This window comes from Cariama cristata, unplaced genomic scaffold (genome assembly GCF_000690535.1).
Source record: "Cariama cristata isolate BGI_N322 unplaced genomic scaffold, ASM69053v1 scaffold6564, whole genome shotgun sequence".
Lineage (NCBI taxonomy): Eukaryota > Metazoa > Chordata > Aves > Cariamiformes > Cariamidae > Cariama > Cariama cristata.
Genome location: NW_009611135.1, coordinates 14599 through 34131, shown reverse-complemented (window position 1 = coordinate 34131; position 19533 = coordinate 14599). Strand labels below are relative to the sequence as shown.

The window sequence follows — 19533 nt, the reverse complement described above, 5'->3', positions numbered from 1 at the left end:
CTTGCATATGAATTTATTCCCTTCTTGTATTACTGCTTTGGAAAAAAGCTGCTTCTAAGCTTGACTTTTGATAACTACATTTTTAATTGCACACACCTTTCTTGGGGAACTGGACAATCTTCTGATCTTGCATGTTGATTTGGCTTCCATTATATAAATTTTCTTTCTTTCATTGAAACCACGTGATGACTAGGTTGTTGTATCCATGAGCTCTCCTCTGAAAATACATTAGCGGCAGTGCCTGAAGGAAAAAGTGAGTTTATGCTTGTTTTAAACCATTTACTTATGTCTAGGTTCACTTTAACTGCTTATTACTTCTTTCAGTAAAACTGTAATAATTGTACTTGGGGGAAAAAGGGAGATATTTTCTTAGAAATGCACAGTACCTTTCTGTTGCAGTCCTTTCTTTCCTCGTAATATTTGGGTTTGTGATATGCATTGTATGATCAGTGGTTAAGTCTTTTGTTGCTCACACCGTCCCAGCTTACTGGACTTGCAGTCCCAGTAAGCCACTAAAAAGAAAATCCCACATAATTTAGAAAAAAACTAGGGTAGTGAAATAGGCTTTCAAACCATTGCTCCCTGAAAACGCGATTGCGGTTCATAGACCTTTAAATTTCTGAGTGCATAGTGGATTAAAGGCTACCTACATAATTTCAAGCTATTAATCAGTTCAACACTGCTGTACTGGTCAGGAAAGGTCTTTGAAAGATGAGGGAGGCCTGCTTCAGGTGGCTTGCAGGGCTGGGGTATGGTAGGGGTTGTTCCTCGTTCTATTTCTTTCTCTTTCATAGGACTATTCACAGCCCCGGGGTTACCTGTGGAACTAGTCTCCTTCACTGGGGACTGAGAAGTGTTTCGCTTCCTCAGTTACTGCAGTTGCTTGGCTCAACTTTATTCATACTCAACTGTAAATGCCATTTTTCTGGACACGCCTCTGCTTTTGTGGTTTGAAGTATTTGGTGACATTTGTTGCTCTTTGAAGGAGTCCGATGACATGTTTTCTCTTGCTTTTTTCTATGTCTCTGTTTGCGAGAAGTTCTGACACTCATTCTGGTTGTTTTAATCTTTTTGTCAAGGCTAAGAATTCCTGCAGGCTTTGTCTCCTTAGCACCTCAGTAACTATTGAGCTCTCTTTCTGTTTGTTGTTCTTGTTGGCTTTCCTGTTCATCCTTAACAGGTCCCTCTGGCAGATGTAAACTCGCCAGTTAGAGTGGCATTGAGTTGATAAAACATCTTGCTATCACCTTTTTCAGTAGATCCTTCAATGCATCAGTGATGTTATCTATGTATTTTCTCTTATCTCCTTTTGTGTTTGTTTTTTTTTTAATTGCTTTACCTTTTGCTTTATACAGATATTTTTCTCCTCCTTAGTGGGGAGCAGGAGTTCACAGTATCTTGTTTCCTTTCTTTCACACAGTTCTTTTACTGCATTTATTGTGCCATCTTTGATACTTTTGGACAGCACAACCATTCGCTGACAACTAGGTGGATTGGTGTCCCCTCTGTCTGGATTCATTCTGAAATTGCTGCTGAAACGCACATTAGCTTTTTGCAGTAGTTTTTCTTAGCGGACTGGGAAGTTCTTTCTGTTAAATTTGAACTGTGAGTGGATTTTTTGGGACAAATTTCTCTTACTTCTATTACTGAATTACTTCTATTATTATATATGCTCTGGCACCCCTAAGTGTTCTTTGAGTACGCATAAAGTAACGTGTTTGGAAGCTAGGTGCTTCTTAAAATGTCAGAGTTGCCTGGTTTTATGATGTGACTGTGTGCTGCATCACCGCAAGCCAACTTTGCCACCGGACAAGGTTAGGAATAATAATACGTTTTGGATAGCAGCATATATCTTTAGTACCACACTGCAGAAAGATTAAATTACAAAATGTATTAAGGTATATTTAATGCTCTCCCCCCGTCTTCCTTTGCTGGTTTCACTTCTCAGTTGCCGTTTTGTTCTCTTTTCTTAGCTGGAATCACTTTTTATTAATCCAAGATCTTAATTTAAAATGTTTGGTGCTTCTTCCCATGCTCTTTTGCCGCTTTCCTTAGGAGTAAGAACATAAAGCTCATATTAGGGCAGGAAATGTGCTGTGAAGTAGACGCTGAACTGAAACGCAGAAGACCTTAAACTGAAGCTGGTCCTCTTTTTAGATTTCCCCTGCAGTTAGAGACCTCATTTTTTGGAACATGTGGGCTCTTTGCAGACCAAACAAATGACAAGACTTAGGGTGGCTTGCTTTTTAAATTTTTACTGCATGCTTAGAGGGATGGGGTCCGATTCTGGACCTGCTGAAATAAAAGGGTCATTTGGGAAATGGTTAGCTCTTCATTTATTGTAACGTACATTCTGTACATGGCAGCTACAAGGCAGTTACGCCCTTCTCTGTGTGTGTGAGGTTGCCAAGGAAGAACACTGCCTTGAAGTACTCTTCTGCAGTGTCAGACTGAACAGTCACGATTGCGTTTGGACTAGGTAGGTTTAAGAGTAGTTTATTTTGAAGTTTAACTTATGATTGCACTTCAAAGAACCATATATTGGAGCAAGTTGGTACTTTTAACACAGCACGATTAGTAAGACTGAATATATCCATTAGTGGAAGCAAATAAAAATCAGAGTGATATGAAATGGGAGTACTGGGAAATATGATTAGATATATCTGTTGAGGTTTCTGAAGATTACTGCCTGGTCTACGGAGAGCTGGCTAAGTACATTGCACTAATTCCTTCTTCCAGCTGTTATTTTGAATGAAAATGAGCTAAAATTAAATGTTTATTAGATAAACAGTGCTGTAGTTAATCTGATTAATGCTGATTTCTTCATGATTATAAGTAGGAATGAAGGTCTTAAGATAGCCAATTAATATGAAATCTACTTTATTAAAATGTGTGACCTAGAATGAAAAACTTTTAAAATGTCCAGGGGAATTATTCTGATTTTACTGTTTTTATACAAGGAATACTTTGTTCCATAACTTAAGTTTCCTGGGTGCCACTGTCATGGCAAAGATTACTTTTATTTTTAAATGTAGCAAAAATAAACTTTTTCCAGGAGAGAGATCTAGATGTTTCTTCTTTTTTTTTTTCCCCCCCAATTATTCTATATAATACTCATTAGAGAAACAAGAAGTTGCATATGTACTCTCTTTATAATGTAAAAATGATCATTTACTAAATATATGAAACATATATCTTCACCTAAAAGGGGGCCAGCTTTCTTTAATATATTAATATAAGGAGTAAACCTGCTGTTAAAGAAAAAAACTGTTGAAAAATTGCTTTTGGTGGGAATGTATGCCATTGAAGGTATTGTGTATAGCTTTGTATAGCTATTGAATAGTCTTGTATTTAAAACCAAGGTCTTGACTAAACTGACTGTGCAAATAAAGATGATAAATTTTTTAAAGGAATCTTTCCACTTGTGAACTAGATATAAAGAACAGACGACGATCAGAAAGAGAGATCTTGGTTGGATTGTTCCTTCATTCCTTTAGCGCTCAGTTACCATGGTGCTCTAGCAGGATAGTGTAGCTACAAGGAAAATAGTGCTGGTGTTGTGATGCCATTGTTAAAGTTTTTCATGAGTTTCCAATACAAACAATTTACATTTCCTTTTGTGATAGGTTTCTAGGAATTTCTTTAAATAAATACCTAGGAGAGATTCTTCCATTTTAGAGGACCAGAAATATTTAAGAAGGCTTTATAGGCTCTTGTGTTTTGTCCATAGCTATTGCAGGAACTACGTAGCTTTCTTTCAAGGCCAGCACTTTACTGACATACCAGACTGGCAGCTTGTCAGTTCAAGCCAGTAATTTAAATCTTTGGTACTAGTCAAAGCTGTCAGCTTAATAACAGCTTACTGCATAAACAAGCTTGGGGGACTTATTCTAGGTCATTAGTATGGGAAGTTTCACATACTGAATTGATGTTTATCACTGCAGATTATTTGAAAAGCTAGGCTTGTTTGAAGGAAGAGTAGCAGTTTGCTTAAACAGCTCTGCTTTATGCACACAGCCTTGATCACTGGAACAGGTAGTAGTAGTCACTTCAGAAATGGAGCGATATTAGACAGATAAGTTTTGATTTTTGAGGAACTAGAGGGTCATCTGATTTATTTTTTTTTTAAGAGTCAAACAGGGCAGAAGAAGCAGATTGATGTGGTAGACATCTCAGTACGCCATAGTGGGAAAGATCTGCTTTGCAATGCCTTCTGTCATCACAGAGGTCGATAAAACAGCAACACAGGAAGTGGTACTAGTGAATGAGTAATGATGCGTATACAGTGATTTGGCTAGTATGACCCAGTATCCTGGGGACACATCCACATTACAGTCATCTAAATACTTAGTAATACTACATAGAAAATAATCAATACTTCACATCTGTATGCCTTTTTTTTCCCAGAGCCATCAAAATGGTTCAACAGCAGTAGTGTGAAAGCTTCTCACTGGTGTAAGTAGTATGTATGTGGGAATTACTTCCTTCACCTCAAAACAGTGTTATCCCTTAGGGTGATGAGTAAGATGAGTAGGAAACTCTACCTTGTTTGAAGCAAAAATTGAAGAGCAGATGGACAAGGGCAGTAGTTTTAATGTAATCATTAGCTAAACTCTGCCTGTGTTTGACGAATGTGCTATGAGGCTCTAACTGACTGCGACTCTGGAGTTGGGTTTTGTCTCGTTCTCTGATTATGATCAGTCACAACCCCTGCACCATTAGGAAACATAGCAAGACGCTAGTTTGCTGCTTTGGTGCAGTGGTGCCTTGAGTCTGCAAGTCCTTATGGAGCCTTAACGGGTTTGTGGTGACCAGTTGTTAAAAGGGATGACTGGCATGATCCTCCCTAGTTTGTAAAGCTGAAGAGGATTGTGCCATAAGGCTTTCCTAGGAGGAAATTCTGCCTGTGTATTTAGAAATACTGTGATATTTTAAACATTGAACAATTTGACTCATGCTGTTGCAAGCTTCCTTAAACAGTAAAAAAAAAAAAAACAAAACAAAACCTACCTGTACTGTCTGGAAGCATTTCATTGTTGAAAACAGGAGCATCTACTATATAATGATCTGCAGCTATGGTACTAAAATAAGTTAGTATTTCATAGTTACTGATTTTGCTTTAGATTACAGTCAGGACTAATTGCATTCATTTTGCTGCAGATCAGTATTTCAGAGGGAGATTGTTCTTCCTTTTTTCTCATTTAAAATTTGCTTTATGTATCTTTTAAAATTTTCAAGAAGTAAAATATGCCCGAACAGATGATGTGTTCCAGTTAGCCATATATAGCTAAAGATCTGAAAGTTCCCTCTTTAAATGTCTTAAATATTTAATTTCTTGTCTGTATAAGCAATTTTTAAGTTTCTGTTACATGAAGAGTTTCTCATATTTTCTCCTATTATTTTGAATTTTCAAATATTAGATGAGTGAAGCAAAGAAATTCTGATTACTTTTCCAGCTGAAGACATGGGCTGATGGGAAATGTACAGCTGCTTAATCTGTTTTCAGAAATCAGACTGGAGAATATAAAAAGTAAATACTGTCAGAAACATTGCAGAAAACATTATTTAAGCCTTTTATGTTCTGGTCAATGTGGATGAAGTCATGTAGATTCTTTTACATAATGTGCCCCTTTAATGGTCCTGCTGGAAATTGACTTCTTGGCAGCTGTACAGTGCAGAATAAGATGGATAAAGTTCTGTTCCTGTTTCAAAATACTGTAAGTGTGAGCATGTCAAGAGACTAAGACAAAATCAGTCTTTTTTTCTTTTCAGTTTTATCCATTTGGTGTTAGTTAAACAAACTTAAATTAACGAGAGCACATTTGAAAAAAACAGAACTTTGAAACATTGCTTGTTAGTACTTTCTGGAGCGGAATTTTCTTTTTCCTCTGGATCCTGATCCTGCTGAGGAGATAGAAGGGTGTAGTGCTGAGAGTGATGGATCCATGATGAGAAACCTCATTAACTCCTTTATTTGTTCATGAAGGCCTTGCTGGGTCTTCAGATCACGTGGTGTTCTACAAGAACCTTAATCCCATGGGTTACCTGGGTACTGGAAATGCATATATACTTGTAGCCATGGGGATTGGTTGATGTCTCTTTAGTTCTGTTTTAGCAAAGCACATAAGTGGCCTTAATTTCATCCTGGTTAAGCAAAGCATTGAAATCTATGTGTAGATATTCATGAATTCACTGTGGTTCTGTGGTTACAGGTGTTCTGCAGTGTTTTACTGAAATGGCACTGCAGTCCCTAAGGCAAGTCCCCCATGTTTCCAGTTCCCAGTATGAGTTTACAGCTGGTTATAAGTCAATTATCATTTGCTATGATTTCTCTCTCTTGCACCCTGAAGATTCAAAAGTGCTGGAATGTTTGCAAAAGTAGCAAGCCGGAAGAGTGCACACCTCCTTATGTGGCATGACAGAACAACTGAATTGCTTGTTTTTTCATCTTAAAGCTTTGCAGATTTGTGGTTACCACGACTTAAGTGATGAATAAGAACTACCCACACAAGGAAAGAGATCTAATGGTGGCTGAAGGCAAGCAAAATTGAATATATGCTCCATATAAGGCAATGTGTGGGAGACACATTTGTTACATACTGAGTATCTGAGCAAAACCATGTGTCATGTTTCCTTAGGTTCTCAACAGGAGATGTGTAGAAGCAGCAGTGATGACAGGCCTGGCACTCAACTGCAGCATAAACAAGAAGTCCTTGTTTGACAGAAAACACTATTTCTATGCAGATCTGCCTGTAAGTATGCAGTATAGCTGGTCCCTTTATGGCTGTAGGAAAAGGACAAGTCTGGAGTTCAGATGGCACTAGGGGATGAGTGAAGAGATGCTTTTTCTGTTTTCAGTCAGTGTTCTGCTCAGCCCACAGGATGCTGTGCTGTGCCCTGGTGAATAGACAGCTGTACCCTGGTGCTCAGTGATTGAATATGATTGCTCTGATTGCTGACTCCTTGCTTAACTGCACGATTCCGGTAGCTTAATGTAATTGAATTGGGAGCTGGAGCTGCTTTGCCCCTTAAGTTCTCTGTTCCTGGTGTTTAGTACTAATTGTCTGTTAGGGTAAAAGCAGTCTGATAATAGTCCTTCATTTAAAGTGAATGTATAACAAACACAGGTTCTAGTGGTATAAACATAATAGTGTCTTTTTTGTGTGTGCTTAGAGACCTAAAACCATTTAATTTCCCTTTAAAACTTTGTCAGTCAGTAGATCCAATAAATTAAAAAAAAAAAAAAGGGAAACTGAGTCTTTCCAGTATGGTTTGTTGGCAGCTTTCATATTTGGTAGAAGGTGTCACTGGAAGTCAAATGTATTTTGCTGCACTTGATATGGGTGTAGAAATATTGAAATCATTTAAGAACCTGACTTCTGTCATTGCAACAGGATGCAGCACTGTTTGAGCATATTTTCCTATTCTAATGAAATTAAACCTTTCTATTTTTAAACTTTTTTTTTTTGTTAGCTTATTTGTATTAAATGTTCAGTTTAACACTAACCTGTCAAAGGGAGGACACTGGTTTTACTTCCTCTCATTTTGGGGTGAAGATCTGATGACTGCATTAAAAGAAAAAAAATCTGTTTCTCTTTTACCTGAGAAAGATCAGGCATGTTAGCTTATCCTCTCTTTAGGTGAGGTGTCCTGGACATTCAAAGAAGCAGAGTGGGAGGTTGCTCAGGTCCCAAATGAACGTGTAGAGGTGCTGTATTATTAACCAAACTACTTTCTCTCCCACTCTTTTGTTCAGGCATTGGAAATATTTTGAAGTTACACAAAACGTACTCAAATACAATTGCTTACCACCTTAGAAAGGGAATGATGTTACAGTTGTCCACTGGAGACATCGCAGACATGTTTGCAAGCTACCTTTGGTGCTTCTGCTGTTAAACTGAAAACAATCTCTCATATTCTTGTGATGTCTACTGCATAGAAGCTATATGGAAGAATGTTGTCATAGGAAAGAAACTGCATCCATGTGTTTAGAGAAGAGTGAGGTGGAAGAAGGTGTGTACAGCACCAAGTGGACTGCCATTGTCTGCAGACGTGAGTTAACAGGATCCTCTGGTCAGATAAGCATAGAAATTTGGTCAAGGAGATGCTGACGTATTTTATTAGCTTGAAACATGTAATTCTGGCTTTCTACAGGCTGACTTCCACAGTTTAAGCACTGACAATAAACTGCCTGGCCTGTGTTTCATAGTGAAACAGTCTAGTCAGGAACCCTGTAATAAGATGCAGAGTTTACGCTAATGAGCTGTATAGAACAGATAAAATAAATCCAGCTCTTAGGGTCGTTTGACAGTGGGATTATTGTTACTCCTAAAAATGGGGCTTTGGATGGGAAATAGGATTCTTGTTATTTATTGTCACTCACTATTTCAGGCTTTAAAAAAATCGTTTGAATGAAAAGTTTTAGGAGATGAGAAAAGCTGTGTGATTAGCATAGGCTGCATAGAGTCAGTTATTTTATTTTTCTTATAGTGATTATGGCTAGAAGGTCGTGCACTTCATTGCAAATACAAATTGATCTGTTCACAGGGCCAGACTGTTGTTCTCCATTCCAATTCACTGTCACCATGTCTACGTTTTAGAGTAAGCTCGTCCTCCCTGCAAAATATACAAATGCTCCTCCCAATTCATTAAAATCTGGCAGGCTTTTTTTTTTAATTCTCGTCGCTGTGGACATGAGCAGGCTAGGAAGAAGGAAGAGATGAGGGCCATTCCTCAACAGAGTAATTGATTCACTTCTATATTTCTACATCATTGCAGTTATTCCAGTACCTTGTCACTGGCAGCCCCCTTTCTGGCTAGCAGTTTCCCCTTTGAGTGTAGTCCAAGGCATGAGGTGACATTTATCAGCTGTGTGCCTTATATGGGGTTGCAGTGTCTGTCTTTTAAATTGCTACATCAATGAAATTGAGCTTTCTCATTTTCCTGACTTCCACCCCCAGCCCGCCTTCCTTCTCGCTCTCCTCCCCTCTAATGACTAAAGTTCTGAACAGGCAGAGAGGGATATTCAGCCTGATGGGAGGATGAGTGATAGTCCCAACTTGGGGATCGAGGCACGGTAACTGGCTTCAGACAAGATTTAACATGATCCTGGAACCACAGGCGTGGAAGAACCTCTTCTAGTCCATTTCCTGCCCCAAGGCAGTATCAGTGAAATTTATGTCATCCTTGTCAAGTGGCTGTGCAGTTGATTATTGATTATTTCTGCATTGGTGTAGTATCTTATACTTGCCTGTATTGAGGAGTGCTCTTATTTTTGCCAGACCTCCAGCTTCTCACAGTTGTGTCTAATTCTAGACCCATCTTCCAGCTTGCTTCCTTTCCAGCTAAGCAGAATAACTTCTGAATTTACATGTGCATGTGTTCTATCCTCTTATATAGGTCACTATGGAAGATGTTGCATTTTCAGTTTTGTTCTTAGTCTATAATATTTGCACTTGGCCATGCTGCTTCTTTCTGAAAAGTGAATGTTTTATTTGAGTATAAAACTAATTTTGTTGACAGGCTGGCTATCAAATCACTCAGCAAAGAGTTCCTGTTGCGGTGAATGGAAGGCTGTCATACAATCTCTGCATAGACAACAAAATGAGCCAGATGGTGACCAAAACTGTGAGGATTAAACAAATTCAGTTGGAGCAAGATAGCGGAAAGAGTCTTCATGACGACACTAGGAGCCAGACTCTCGTTGACTTGAATAGGGCTGGTAGGCTTGGATTATTTTGTTATTTTTCTCCTCCTTTCTGTGTAAGATGAATCTTTAAAGGTAAATAGGTGACAGGGAACAGGTGAAGAATAAAAACAGCCTGATGTGTCTCTCCTTGAAAATAAAAATTCATCAAAATGGCCATTACACTTGAAGCGGGGGAATACTTGAATTTTTTAATGGCCAGTGGACCTTTCCCATTGCTGTTGTTTGATGACAATTGGTGATGGCAATTGGCAATGGCAAGTTAGAAATTTCTTGGCTCCAGTTTGCTCAAAAGTGTATGTCAGTCATGTATTCAGCTATTTAAGCTCTTGCCACTGTATGCGTTGTTAAAAAATAAATAAATAAATCACAGACCTAGTGAATCAAGTTTGTGTATAGAAGGAACAGCTGTTGGAATTTGTCAGTGCATGAGTCAGACATTTCTTCTAATTATTAGCTTTGAAAAATGTAGATTTTCTCTTTAAATTTTGAATTTGTAAATGGAATGAACCAAATTAGCACACAGCATGGGCAGCAACCTGGATGGCCTAGCCTAACTGGGACACGGTGCTCCGGTGTCCACTGAAGTTAAGGGCTGTGGCTGCTCATCTTTTTTGAAAGCTGGATCCTGAAGCTAAAAACGAGTACATCTGTTTACAGTACCGTCCATTCCAAAATTAGTTTAAGATAAATAAATTTGAATCTGGAATTGGATTGGCTTTAAATGGGAGTTCTCCTAGAGAAAGGCAGAAGAGGAATGTGTCCTGATCTGCATGTCATCAAAGGGTGGAGGATTGTCTGTGGTTTGTCTGTTCCTTTAAAAAAATAGGAGGAAAAGTTTTTATAGCAATCTGCAGCTAGGCCCATAGTGACAGTTACTAAATAATACATGGGGTTGGTTTTTTGGTTTTTTTTTTTCAAAAAATGCCCAAGTGCTTTCATGTGTTTAGCCAGTTGCACTCTAATATGCCAAGATCAAAAGCTATTGTTGAAAGTCTCCTTCTTTCCCTGATAGGAGTCGGCCTCATGGAGGTTGTCATGGAGCCCGATATGTGCTGTGGGGAAGAAGCAGCTGCAGCAGTCAGAGAGCTTCAGCTCATTCTCCAAACACTTGGGAGCAGCCAGGCAGTCATGGCAGGTACTGAAGGGGGAAGGACACGTTCCCTTGTCACCAGTAATTCTCTGGATTTGCAGGAGCTTTGCAGCTTCTGGTTGTTTTGCTCTGTGATTGCTTATGATGCATAGCCTTTTCTAGTCATAGTTTTTACAATCCTGGGAGCCTGTCCTAATGTCTGCCATGCTTCAGGTGTCCTTATGGGCCTGCCTTTGTCTGCAGAACTTTGCAGTGCTAGATTTTATATTGCCTCACACAATAATTTTACAGGATAAACCTAGGCAGGAAGGAATGTCCCCAGGGTTGTTGTGGTGTTTCTCCCTGTCTTTCCTCATCTTGCTTGCCACAGCACTGCAGCACAGATCTGTAGTAAGGATTAGTTGTAGGATATGAAAGTTATGGGGCAAAGTAGTGGGAGTATGAATCATCTTGTGAGTTATGTGTCAGGTCTCAGCTAGTCATAAAATGGGTATAGGCAGTAAACTTGTGCTGGTGTCATGAGTGAGATGGAGTGAATGACAGCGCGTAGCAGACGTGGGTGATGGGGTTGATTTAAGAACCAACGAGAGTGCAGCTTTTACGCTTCTTGATCATTTCACATACTCACTCTCCCTCCCCTCCAGCATTATGTTCACTAGGTCTCAATTTCTCCTCCCACTAGGGAAGTCGCTGCTGGTCTGGGGAGGTGAGCCAGAAAATTGTGTTTGTGCTGTGCCGCAGGCTTGCAGATACCAGTCTCAGGTGTTAGAGGCCAAAGTCCCTAGGCATCCCCTGGCATTTATCTCCGTGCATCTCTCTCATCTTTGGGATCCTCCCCCACCTCCAGGATCTCTCTAACCAAGATCACTACTATCTTTCTGAGACCACTTCCTCTTTTGGGATCCCCTGCTTTTGGTACCAGCTCTTCTTTCTGGAACCCTAAGGCCCCACTCTTCGCAGTAGGTGGTGTGCAGAAGCACAGCATGTGATCAGCCTCCTAACTGGTGATTCTGTCTCATGTCTCTCTATTAATTGGAGGATTCAGGTAATGCCATTTTTGCTCAGTCCTAATGTTGTCAAAATTTACAACCAGCCCATGGTTACAGCTAGCAAATAGAGTTTAAAAGTACAGTTTTGGGAGCTCATCCCCTCCACACATACACCCAATTATAAGCTACCTATTAGTGTTCACAATTTAAGCTATATTTTTGCCTGTGACAGTTGGCCGCACTGTTCTGGCAACAAATTCAGTCCATAGTATAAGTGGATGCATCTCCTGGAGAACTGAGTCAGAGTGGTCCAGGTATCACCCAATGAATGGGATCCAATAAATGTTGGCTAGTGATGCAGATCTAATTTAATGTAGAGGGAAATAATAATTGCTAGACATTATATATATCTCTGAATCTTTTCTCACACTAGTGTTACATGTGTCAAATGGGGCACAGTTGTTAATATTAAGCAGCTGGTTTGCATGCTTCTTCAAAGGCCTTTGCAGACATAGGTATATACCATCATTTATTACTACTGAGCTTGGCCCTAAGATTGCCATTGGAATTGCACTATGATATCTTTTATCACAGTGAGATCTCTGACTTGGAGGAGAGTTCCAGTGTTGGGAATATTTCTCCTCCGGTATAGTTGGCTTTAGAAGTATTTGGAATTTTTTTTTTTCCAGGTGATGTTTCTGAGGGCTTTCTACTGCGGTTTTCCTTCATCATAATTACTTTCTTTCCAATAAGGGCTTTACATTCTCATATTTTACCTTCATTGTACTTGTGTTTTCAGCGAAGACAAGTGCCCAGTTTTATCAGGTGTTATTTCATTAATAATAAACAGATGAAAAGATGATTTCATTGCAAAGTGAAAGGAAAAGAAGCTGGGCTTAAAGTGGACTTAAAGGAGAAAAGCTTTTTTAAGAACATTTGGGGCCTGGCTCTCCTTTCACTTATGCCTGATTAACTTCATTGTCGTGTCACATTGACACCTATGTCCAAGTAGAAGCAGGTTGTGTCTCAAAATGAAGCAAGAGCAGGATGAGACTATCCCTTTTTTGGAACAAGTACTTATTTCACCCCAAAGAGAGAGCACATGCAAAACACTTCCCTTGAAAGAGATGTTGGGTCATTCCAGCACCTTTGTCCTTCATTTGCATGTCTGGCAAGACTCTATGAAGACAGAGGAAATTAGTGCGCTGTCGTCCAGCCTGCTTTTACAAAGTGTACCAAGGCCTCTCTAGTCAATTTACGTCTATTCACCAGAATGAATTCTGAAGCTGTAGATGTCTTCACAGTTTTAACTCTGAGCTATTTTATGCTTTCTTGAATAATGCTACTGTATCTAAACTGTGTTTGTTTCTTTTTATCTGTATTTGAAATTTAAAAAAAAAAACAAACAGAGAGGCTACAGATGTTCACTATGCAATATTGGAAAAATGATGTTTCTTTTGAGTACAACCTCGCCTGTTTGTTTATTCCCACAACTGAATAACTCTGGCAAGCCTTTTCTTCTCAAAAGGGATGTCTGTAGAGGGACAAAACTTAGAAAGATACAGTAATGAGTTACTTGTACTTGAGTCATTAAAGATCTCTGAGGACATTATTCCATTTTGGACTAAAAGTGCAGGATGCTTTTATATATAAGTTTGTATTCAGTTTCAATTTTTGGCAGCCAGGGAAATTTGGATCAGGGAGGGAGGGAGACTGCAGTTTCTTGAAGGAGAGGAAGAAAATTACAAAAAAAAATCCACTACTCACATTTTGTCCTTGAGCTGTAAATTTCCAGGAACATCTTAGTAAATCTGTTCAACATAACAGTAAGTTCTTGTGGTCTATGCTAGGGTAGTATATATCCATCAAATTGTAATTCCAAAAGGTATTTTTATGCTGGTTTTAGAGGAATGGAAGCTCACAATTCGCCACTTTAAATTGCTTGTCTAATTCTGCCCTTTGTTTAAGAGCTGTGAATCAGAAGCTTTTTTCACTCTATGGCTTAGAGGATCTGTGCTGCACTGCACCATGCAATTTTCTCTGAGAGGAATTATGAGCAGTAATTTTTTTTTAAAGTAGTATTGTCAGAAAATTTGAATGATTGGAGTCAGGGTCTTGAGATAGAATCACAAACGAACGCTGTGGTGAGGTGAGTGTTACTCCTTTCTGAACATATGGAAGTCTGATGTTAATGCTGTGCACATCACATGCAGTTTATTAATGCATGTCAAGGTTTTTTACTCTAGTTTACAGGGCAGACTATTCTGTTGATGAGGTTTCCTTTTACAGAGGGTCAGCTGAGAGTGGATGCCAATGTTTCTGTGCATCACCCTGGAGAGCCTTATGGAGTGAGGACTGAAGTGAAGAATATCAATAGCATACGATTCCTGGCAAAAGCAGTAGGTAAATTATGGTTGCTTCATTACAGGAGCATTGTAGATACTTTATGTGGTCTGACATGAAATATGTCAGGTCCCTGAGTGCAGTAATCAGCCTTAAATGCCCTGACTAGCTTCATCTGGGTGTCCCATCTATGCATCTTGCCTATGGTTCCAGAAGTCCTGTTTAAGGTCGGGCTGGGACCTTCAGACTTCGCCTGAGGCACATGACACATGCCAGTTTTCAGTCCTGTCTCCTGATGGACTTTGGACCTGTTCTGTAATCTTGTTCCCAGTCCTGTTTCTGGACTTACCTCCTGCTGCTTCTGACTGAACTCTCTGGATGGACCCTGGACCCAGCTCATCCCCTCACCTTGACTGAGACTGTCAGCGGACCCTGTTAGTAGCCCGTGCCTCTGCCCGTGCTGTTCAGACTAGCGGAACTGCGCCAGACAGTGAGGGCACTGCTTCTGCTGTGGTTACCCTTGGCTCCTTGGCTTATCCCTCCTTGTGGAGCAGTCCTGCTCTTGCTGCTCCCTGACAGAATAAATCTTAGTATTGGATACTCTGGGGATAGCAGCCATGTTAGTCTGCAGTTTTCTTGCACAGCTAACCTCTGCCTGCAAGAAGAATAAAGGAGGTGATTCAGTGCCTAACATTAGTACTGAAATATGTTAGCAGTAGCGTTGTGTCCTCCAATGTAGATGATTGCTTTCCACTGAGTACGGTAGATGGTGTGTATGAGGTTTAGATGCAGCTTGAGTATGAGCAAGAAAGGATGATTATTACATTTCCGAAAGAAAACTCAACTGGGTGATTGGAAGGTCACTAGGAATGTATGACTTGGCTGCAGTGCCTGGGAGAAAATGTTTTCTATTTAAAGGGAATGAAAGAAGATGAGGAAAACACACAAAGAAGGAAACAGTGCTGGAGAGAGACAGTGACTGATAATTCTGCCTGTAACTACTGCTGTTGATTTCATTAAGGTTAAAACAACAAACTATGCCATTATTGCATAGCAGTGAAAAATGAAGTGGAGAGTACAAACGCTAATAGTACAGTACAACAAGCTCTTTTTTCTTTTGTTTCTGTCAGACTATGAAATACAAAGGCAAATTGAAGAACTTGAAAATGGAGGAACAATTCTGAATGAAACAAGAGCCTTTGATTCCAAGCTTGGGTGAGTTTTTATTCTGGAGGAACATCAGGAGTAGCAGCTTTAGAGTGCCACGGATACCTAGTGATGATCAGGAGAGGTAACATAGTATTGCTCAACTTCGGTCTTCTAAAGCTAATGTTCACAAGCATAGCCTCCTCACAGGTAGTAGTTTATTCTTAAAGTTGAGGCTTTTTCAGAACAGATTGTGTGCTACATCAAGCAGTGTCTGTGTGAAAATGACTGCCCTGTGAAGTTTTTGTTTTGTGCTTTTGCCATAAACTAATTCCATGGTGTACCTCTTCCCACATCTTACTTGTTTTGTTTTTATTTTAGGTGCACTGTACCAATGAGAGACAAAGAAGGAAAACAGGATTATCGGTATTTATTTTTTTTAACAAAGTTAACATTTCAAGAACTGAGAATTTATTTCATTTTATAAGTGTAATCAGTGTAATGAGCATGTCAAGTTAGTCAGCACGGTGAGTATGTATTGGAAGTTTACCTTCCACTGGAAGGGGAAGAGACCTATCAAAATCAGTGCTAGTCTGAGCAGTTCAGGTCTAGAACTGTGTCTCATCTCTGCTAAAACCCATAGACCTTTCCCAAAAACTAAGCGGGAGTACCTTAGCTCAGAGTGGGTAAGCTGAAGGCCAGTACAAGTATATTCTTAAGAATGCTTGACTTAAAACATAAGAATGTTCTGAGTGAAGCATTGCTCCCACTTTAAGTAAATACTGAGGGAAATGCTTTTCAGATAGCAGACCCGGCCTCTCCATGCTTAAATTCTGTGATCATAGATCACAATCACTGTTTGAAAATCCTAACTACTGTTGAAAGGTGTCAGTGTTCATAGACGGGTTTCTACCTTAAGATCTTTGTAGACCTAATGAAGATGTTACCTTGCTAAGTACTTCTGACCTTCCACCAGTGTGAGATGACAGCCATCAAACCATAAACAGCCACCCAGGAAGGATTTAGCCAGAGGACGAGGGGACAAGGCGTGAGTCCTGTTGGGAAGCAATGCTGCTGGTAGCAAGTGGTGGGGCAATGTTACAAAGGAGCAGCATGGCTGCTTAGTGCCTTAGCAGGGGAGGCAGTCACCGTGGTGTCTGGACGGGATGGGGAAGGGTGATGCAGCTCAGCGATTGCCAATTGCTCTGGGCACCCTTTCTCCTGCTCTGTACCTGCCTGCCTCCTCCCCTGCTTAGGGCAGTCTTAGCACCGATCCTCGCAGTAGTTCCCTGTCTTTGCATCCCTGAGATGGTCGTCCTGTTACTCCCAGAGCTCACTTCCCAGCTGGAGAATTGTAGATCTGCAGGAGAATTTTCAGAGCTTCTTAGCTTTGGATATCTGTGTTCCTGTTAAATCCACATTATGTTGTACCACTGATCTTACTAGAACAGAGCAAGGATTTTGAAAACATCCCACAAATTTTAAATTTAAATCTGCTTTTTAAATTACTGTTTGTAGAAATGCAGCAGAAAAGGCATACTTTTTTGATGCCCTGAACTGGATTTCACAAATTGGAGGATTTTCCTACACCTGTTATCCTGATCATTTTGTGAAATATGGTAGGGACTGTAATGAAGCTTATTTAACAAGACTAATTCGAACAAATGCAAAAGAAAATTCATTAAAACCGGTGAGTCTAAGAGATTTCAAATAAAGACCAGAAAAATTATTACTAAGATTATGATCAGTATTAAACTGTGGTTTTCAGATTTTGTGTAACTTACTGCTGTACATTATACATTAAACTTAAAGTCTATGTTTAGGCAGATTTGAAATAGAAATTATTATATTAAATGTAGAGGGTGCCCAATGTCCTTTATTCTGATATTTTTGAACCCCTCATTTGATCATGTAAGAGTAAGGTTTGTGCTTCAATCGCAGTTATTTGAGTTGTTTCAATTGGCCTTCTCTTCAAGGGAGCCTTTTGTTCTGTGATGGCACCCTGCTGAGCACAGAAACTTTGCTTTTAGCACAGCATGAGATTTCATCAAGATTTTTGAAGTTAGTCTGGAAAAGGTTACAGCCTGCCTGGATCACTCTTGGCAGTTGGCTGTCAATCTGGGTTTTTCCCGGCCAGTCCACTCCCGTTTTTGTCCAAATCCACAATTCATGCTTGATGGCAGGAGGAGTAGGTTGTTTCCATATGTATTCTTACTGGTTTTATTGGGGTTTTTTATTATTATCTTGGGTGCAGAAGTGTTTTAATTAGTCTTTTTCTCTCATCAACTCTAAGAAAGAAAATAGAGGCTTTGCAGGAGTTCAGGGGCTGGCCTCTTACTACTTAACAATGATCTACTAAGTAATGAATTTTTAATATTTCGTTTAGTTGAAATAGTAATACAACTTCCAGGTAAGTATAAACTTGTGATATAAATTTTATTCCTTGTTGTTTAGCTTCTGACTGAAAATAATTATAGAGGAGTTTTTCTTCGCTTTTACTAGGTTCATGCCAGAGCCAAACCTTCCTCCATTGATTCTGTACGATGCGAAATCTTTGCCAGCTAATATGAACCATCAGCAAGTGGTAAATATTGATTGGATTCGTGAGAGGCTTCCTGACCTCCCCAGTGTGAAGAGAGCAAAGCTTGTTGAACAGTATGGGATTCTTCCTGAACACAGCTTCACCTTATTGGTAGGTCTATTGATCAAGTGCTAAAATAAGCCTAGAAACTTCAAAGTTGCACCACTTTTGAAAAGATTTACAAATGTCATATTAACCTGCTGTCAGTTCTCATGGATGTTTTTTATTTGGAAATATGTCCAGTGCATACTTTGTACCTTGGAGCCATATACATAGAATAGTGGGGAAAAGAAATCATACACAGTGCACCTAGCAGTGTTTCTCATGCAAGGTGCAGTCCAATAACTATTATTTAATATTGATCTTGTCTGTCTACACATGGATGCACCCATGACTGACCACAACAAATGTACAATTTCCTGCTGGCAAACCCTTATCTGCAAGTGCCTGCTCTTCTGTCTTTGGGTCTGGTACAAGGCTGGGCACATTGTCAGTATTTAACAAATTAATAGATGTGTTTTTCTGACTGCGGAAGCAAAACCCAAAGTTTAAATTGTTCAGCTTCATGTGCTTGTTGATCTAGCTTCCATATTATTTTGAAAAAAAAACCTCAAACTTGCTCTTAGGTAAATACACCAAGTGACTGTACAACATCAACTTTGGCCTCACAATGCCATTTACTAGGGATAGGTTGTGGCAAATATGGATATAAACAAGGAAGTGACAGCAAAATCTCATAAATTCCAAAATTATTCTAAAGGAGTTTGAGCTTCTTAAATACAAGCTGCATCATCTCTGTTTGCCAATGGTAACTCTGTGTGGGGGTTAGCACACCCACCCAAGATTAGGCATTTCGCATAGCCAGCTAAGCTAGGACAGTGTCCTGCTTTGGTTACCTCTGTGATTAGTAAAGACAGAAGGAAAAGAACTTCTTTAGAGTAAGATTCAGAGCGGAACCGTAAGTACTTTAAATTGTCCTGTGGAGGAGAGCAGTGCACTTAACTACCTAATATCCCTCCTTTGTGTGTCTGTAATTTAGTACACTTGTTCAGAAGCTGATTCTACAGAAAAAAAAATGGTTCTTTCTTCTGAAGAAAGCTGTTAGGAAAACTGCTTTTGTGGTGGTGTGCCATTTTAGTGAGTTGCAGATCTTTTACTGTTTGGTGGGCAGGTGAGTCATAAGTCTCATCAAAGTCGTGAGGCTGCAGTGATAGCATCGAGAGGTGTCAGTAGTTCTTACCTTTCTATTTCATTGTGTAAGGTGCAAAATGTGATTTCGCAGCCAGTATTCCTGCCCATACATGCATTTTTTTCACATCAACTTATTTCTCACGTATTAAAATAAACAGAGCTCAGAAGGGTAGATAGGTCCTGAACTTTGTTTTTCTGACTTTTTTTTTTTCCCTTCTTCTCCCTCTCTGTGGGGGGTTGACCCTGGCCAGCTACTCAGTGCCACGGCTGCTTGCTCATTTCCCCTGCCAGTGGAACAGGGAAGAGAATAGGAGGAGCAAAAGCCAGAAGGCTTGTGGTTTGAGATAAAGACACTTAAATAAATGAAGGAAAGAGGAAGGGAAAAACCCAGAAGTGATGCAAATGCACTCACTCACCACCTCCCACAAGTAGACTGATGCATAGCCAGTCTCTGACCAGTGACAATGACTACTTCCCCCCAAAT

General features: G+C 39.7%; 1 protein-coding gene across 1 annotated transcript in view; it reads left to right on the top strand.

Annotated features, from left to right (window-relative positions):
• The window catches only part of GATB (glutamyl-tRNA(Gln) amidotransferase, subunit B), a gene marked incomplete at its 5' end in the record, with an annotated part of 38626 nt that overhangs the window by 5241 nt on the left and 13852 nt on the right, over nt 1–19533 (top strand). Inside the window, 7 exons of the mRNA XM_009698124.1 lie at nt 6639–6752; nt 9523–9721; nt 10722–10844; nt 14078–14191; nt 15262–15346; nt 15659–15703; nt 17780–17969. Of these exons, the coding sequence (XP_009696426.1) occupies nt 6639–6752; nt 9523–9721; nt 10722–10844; nt 14078–14191; nt 15262–15346; nt 15659–15703; nt 17780–17969 (870 nt within the window). The remainder of the gene's footprint in view (nt 1–6638; nt 6753–9522; nt 9722–10721; nt 10845–14077; nt 14192–15261; nt 15347–15658; nt 15704–17779; nt 17970–19533) is intronic.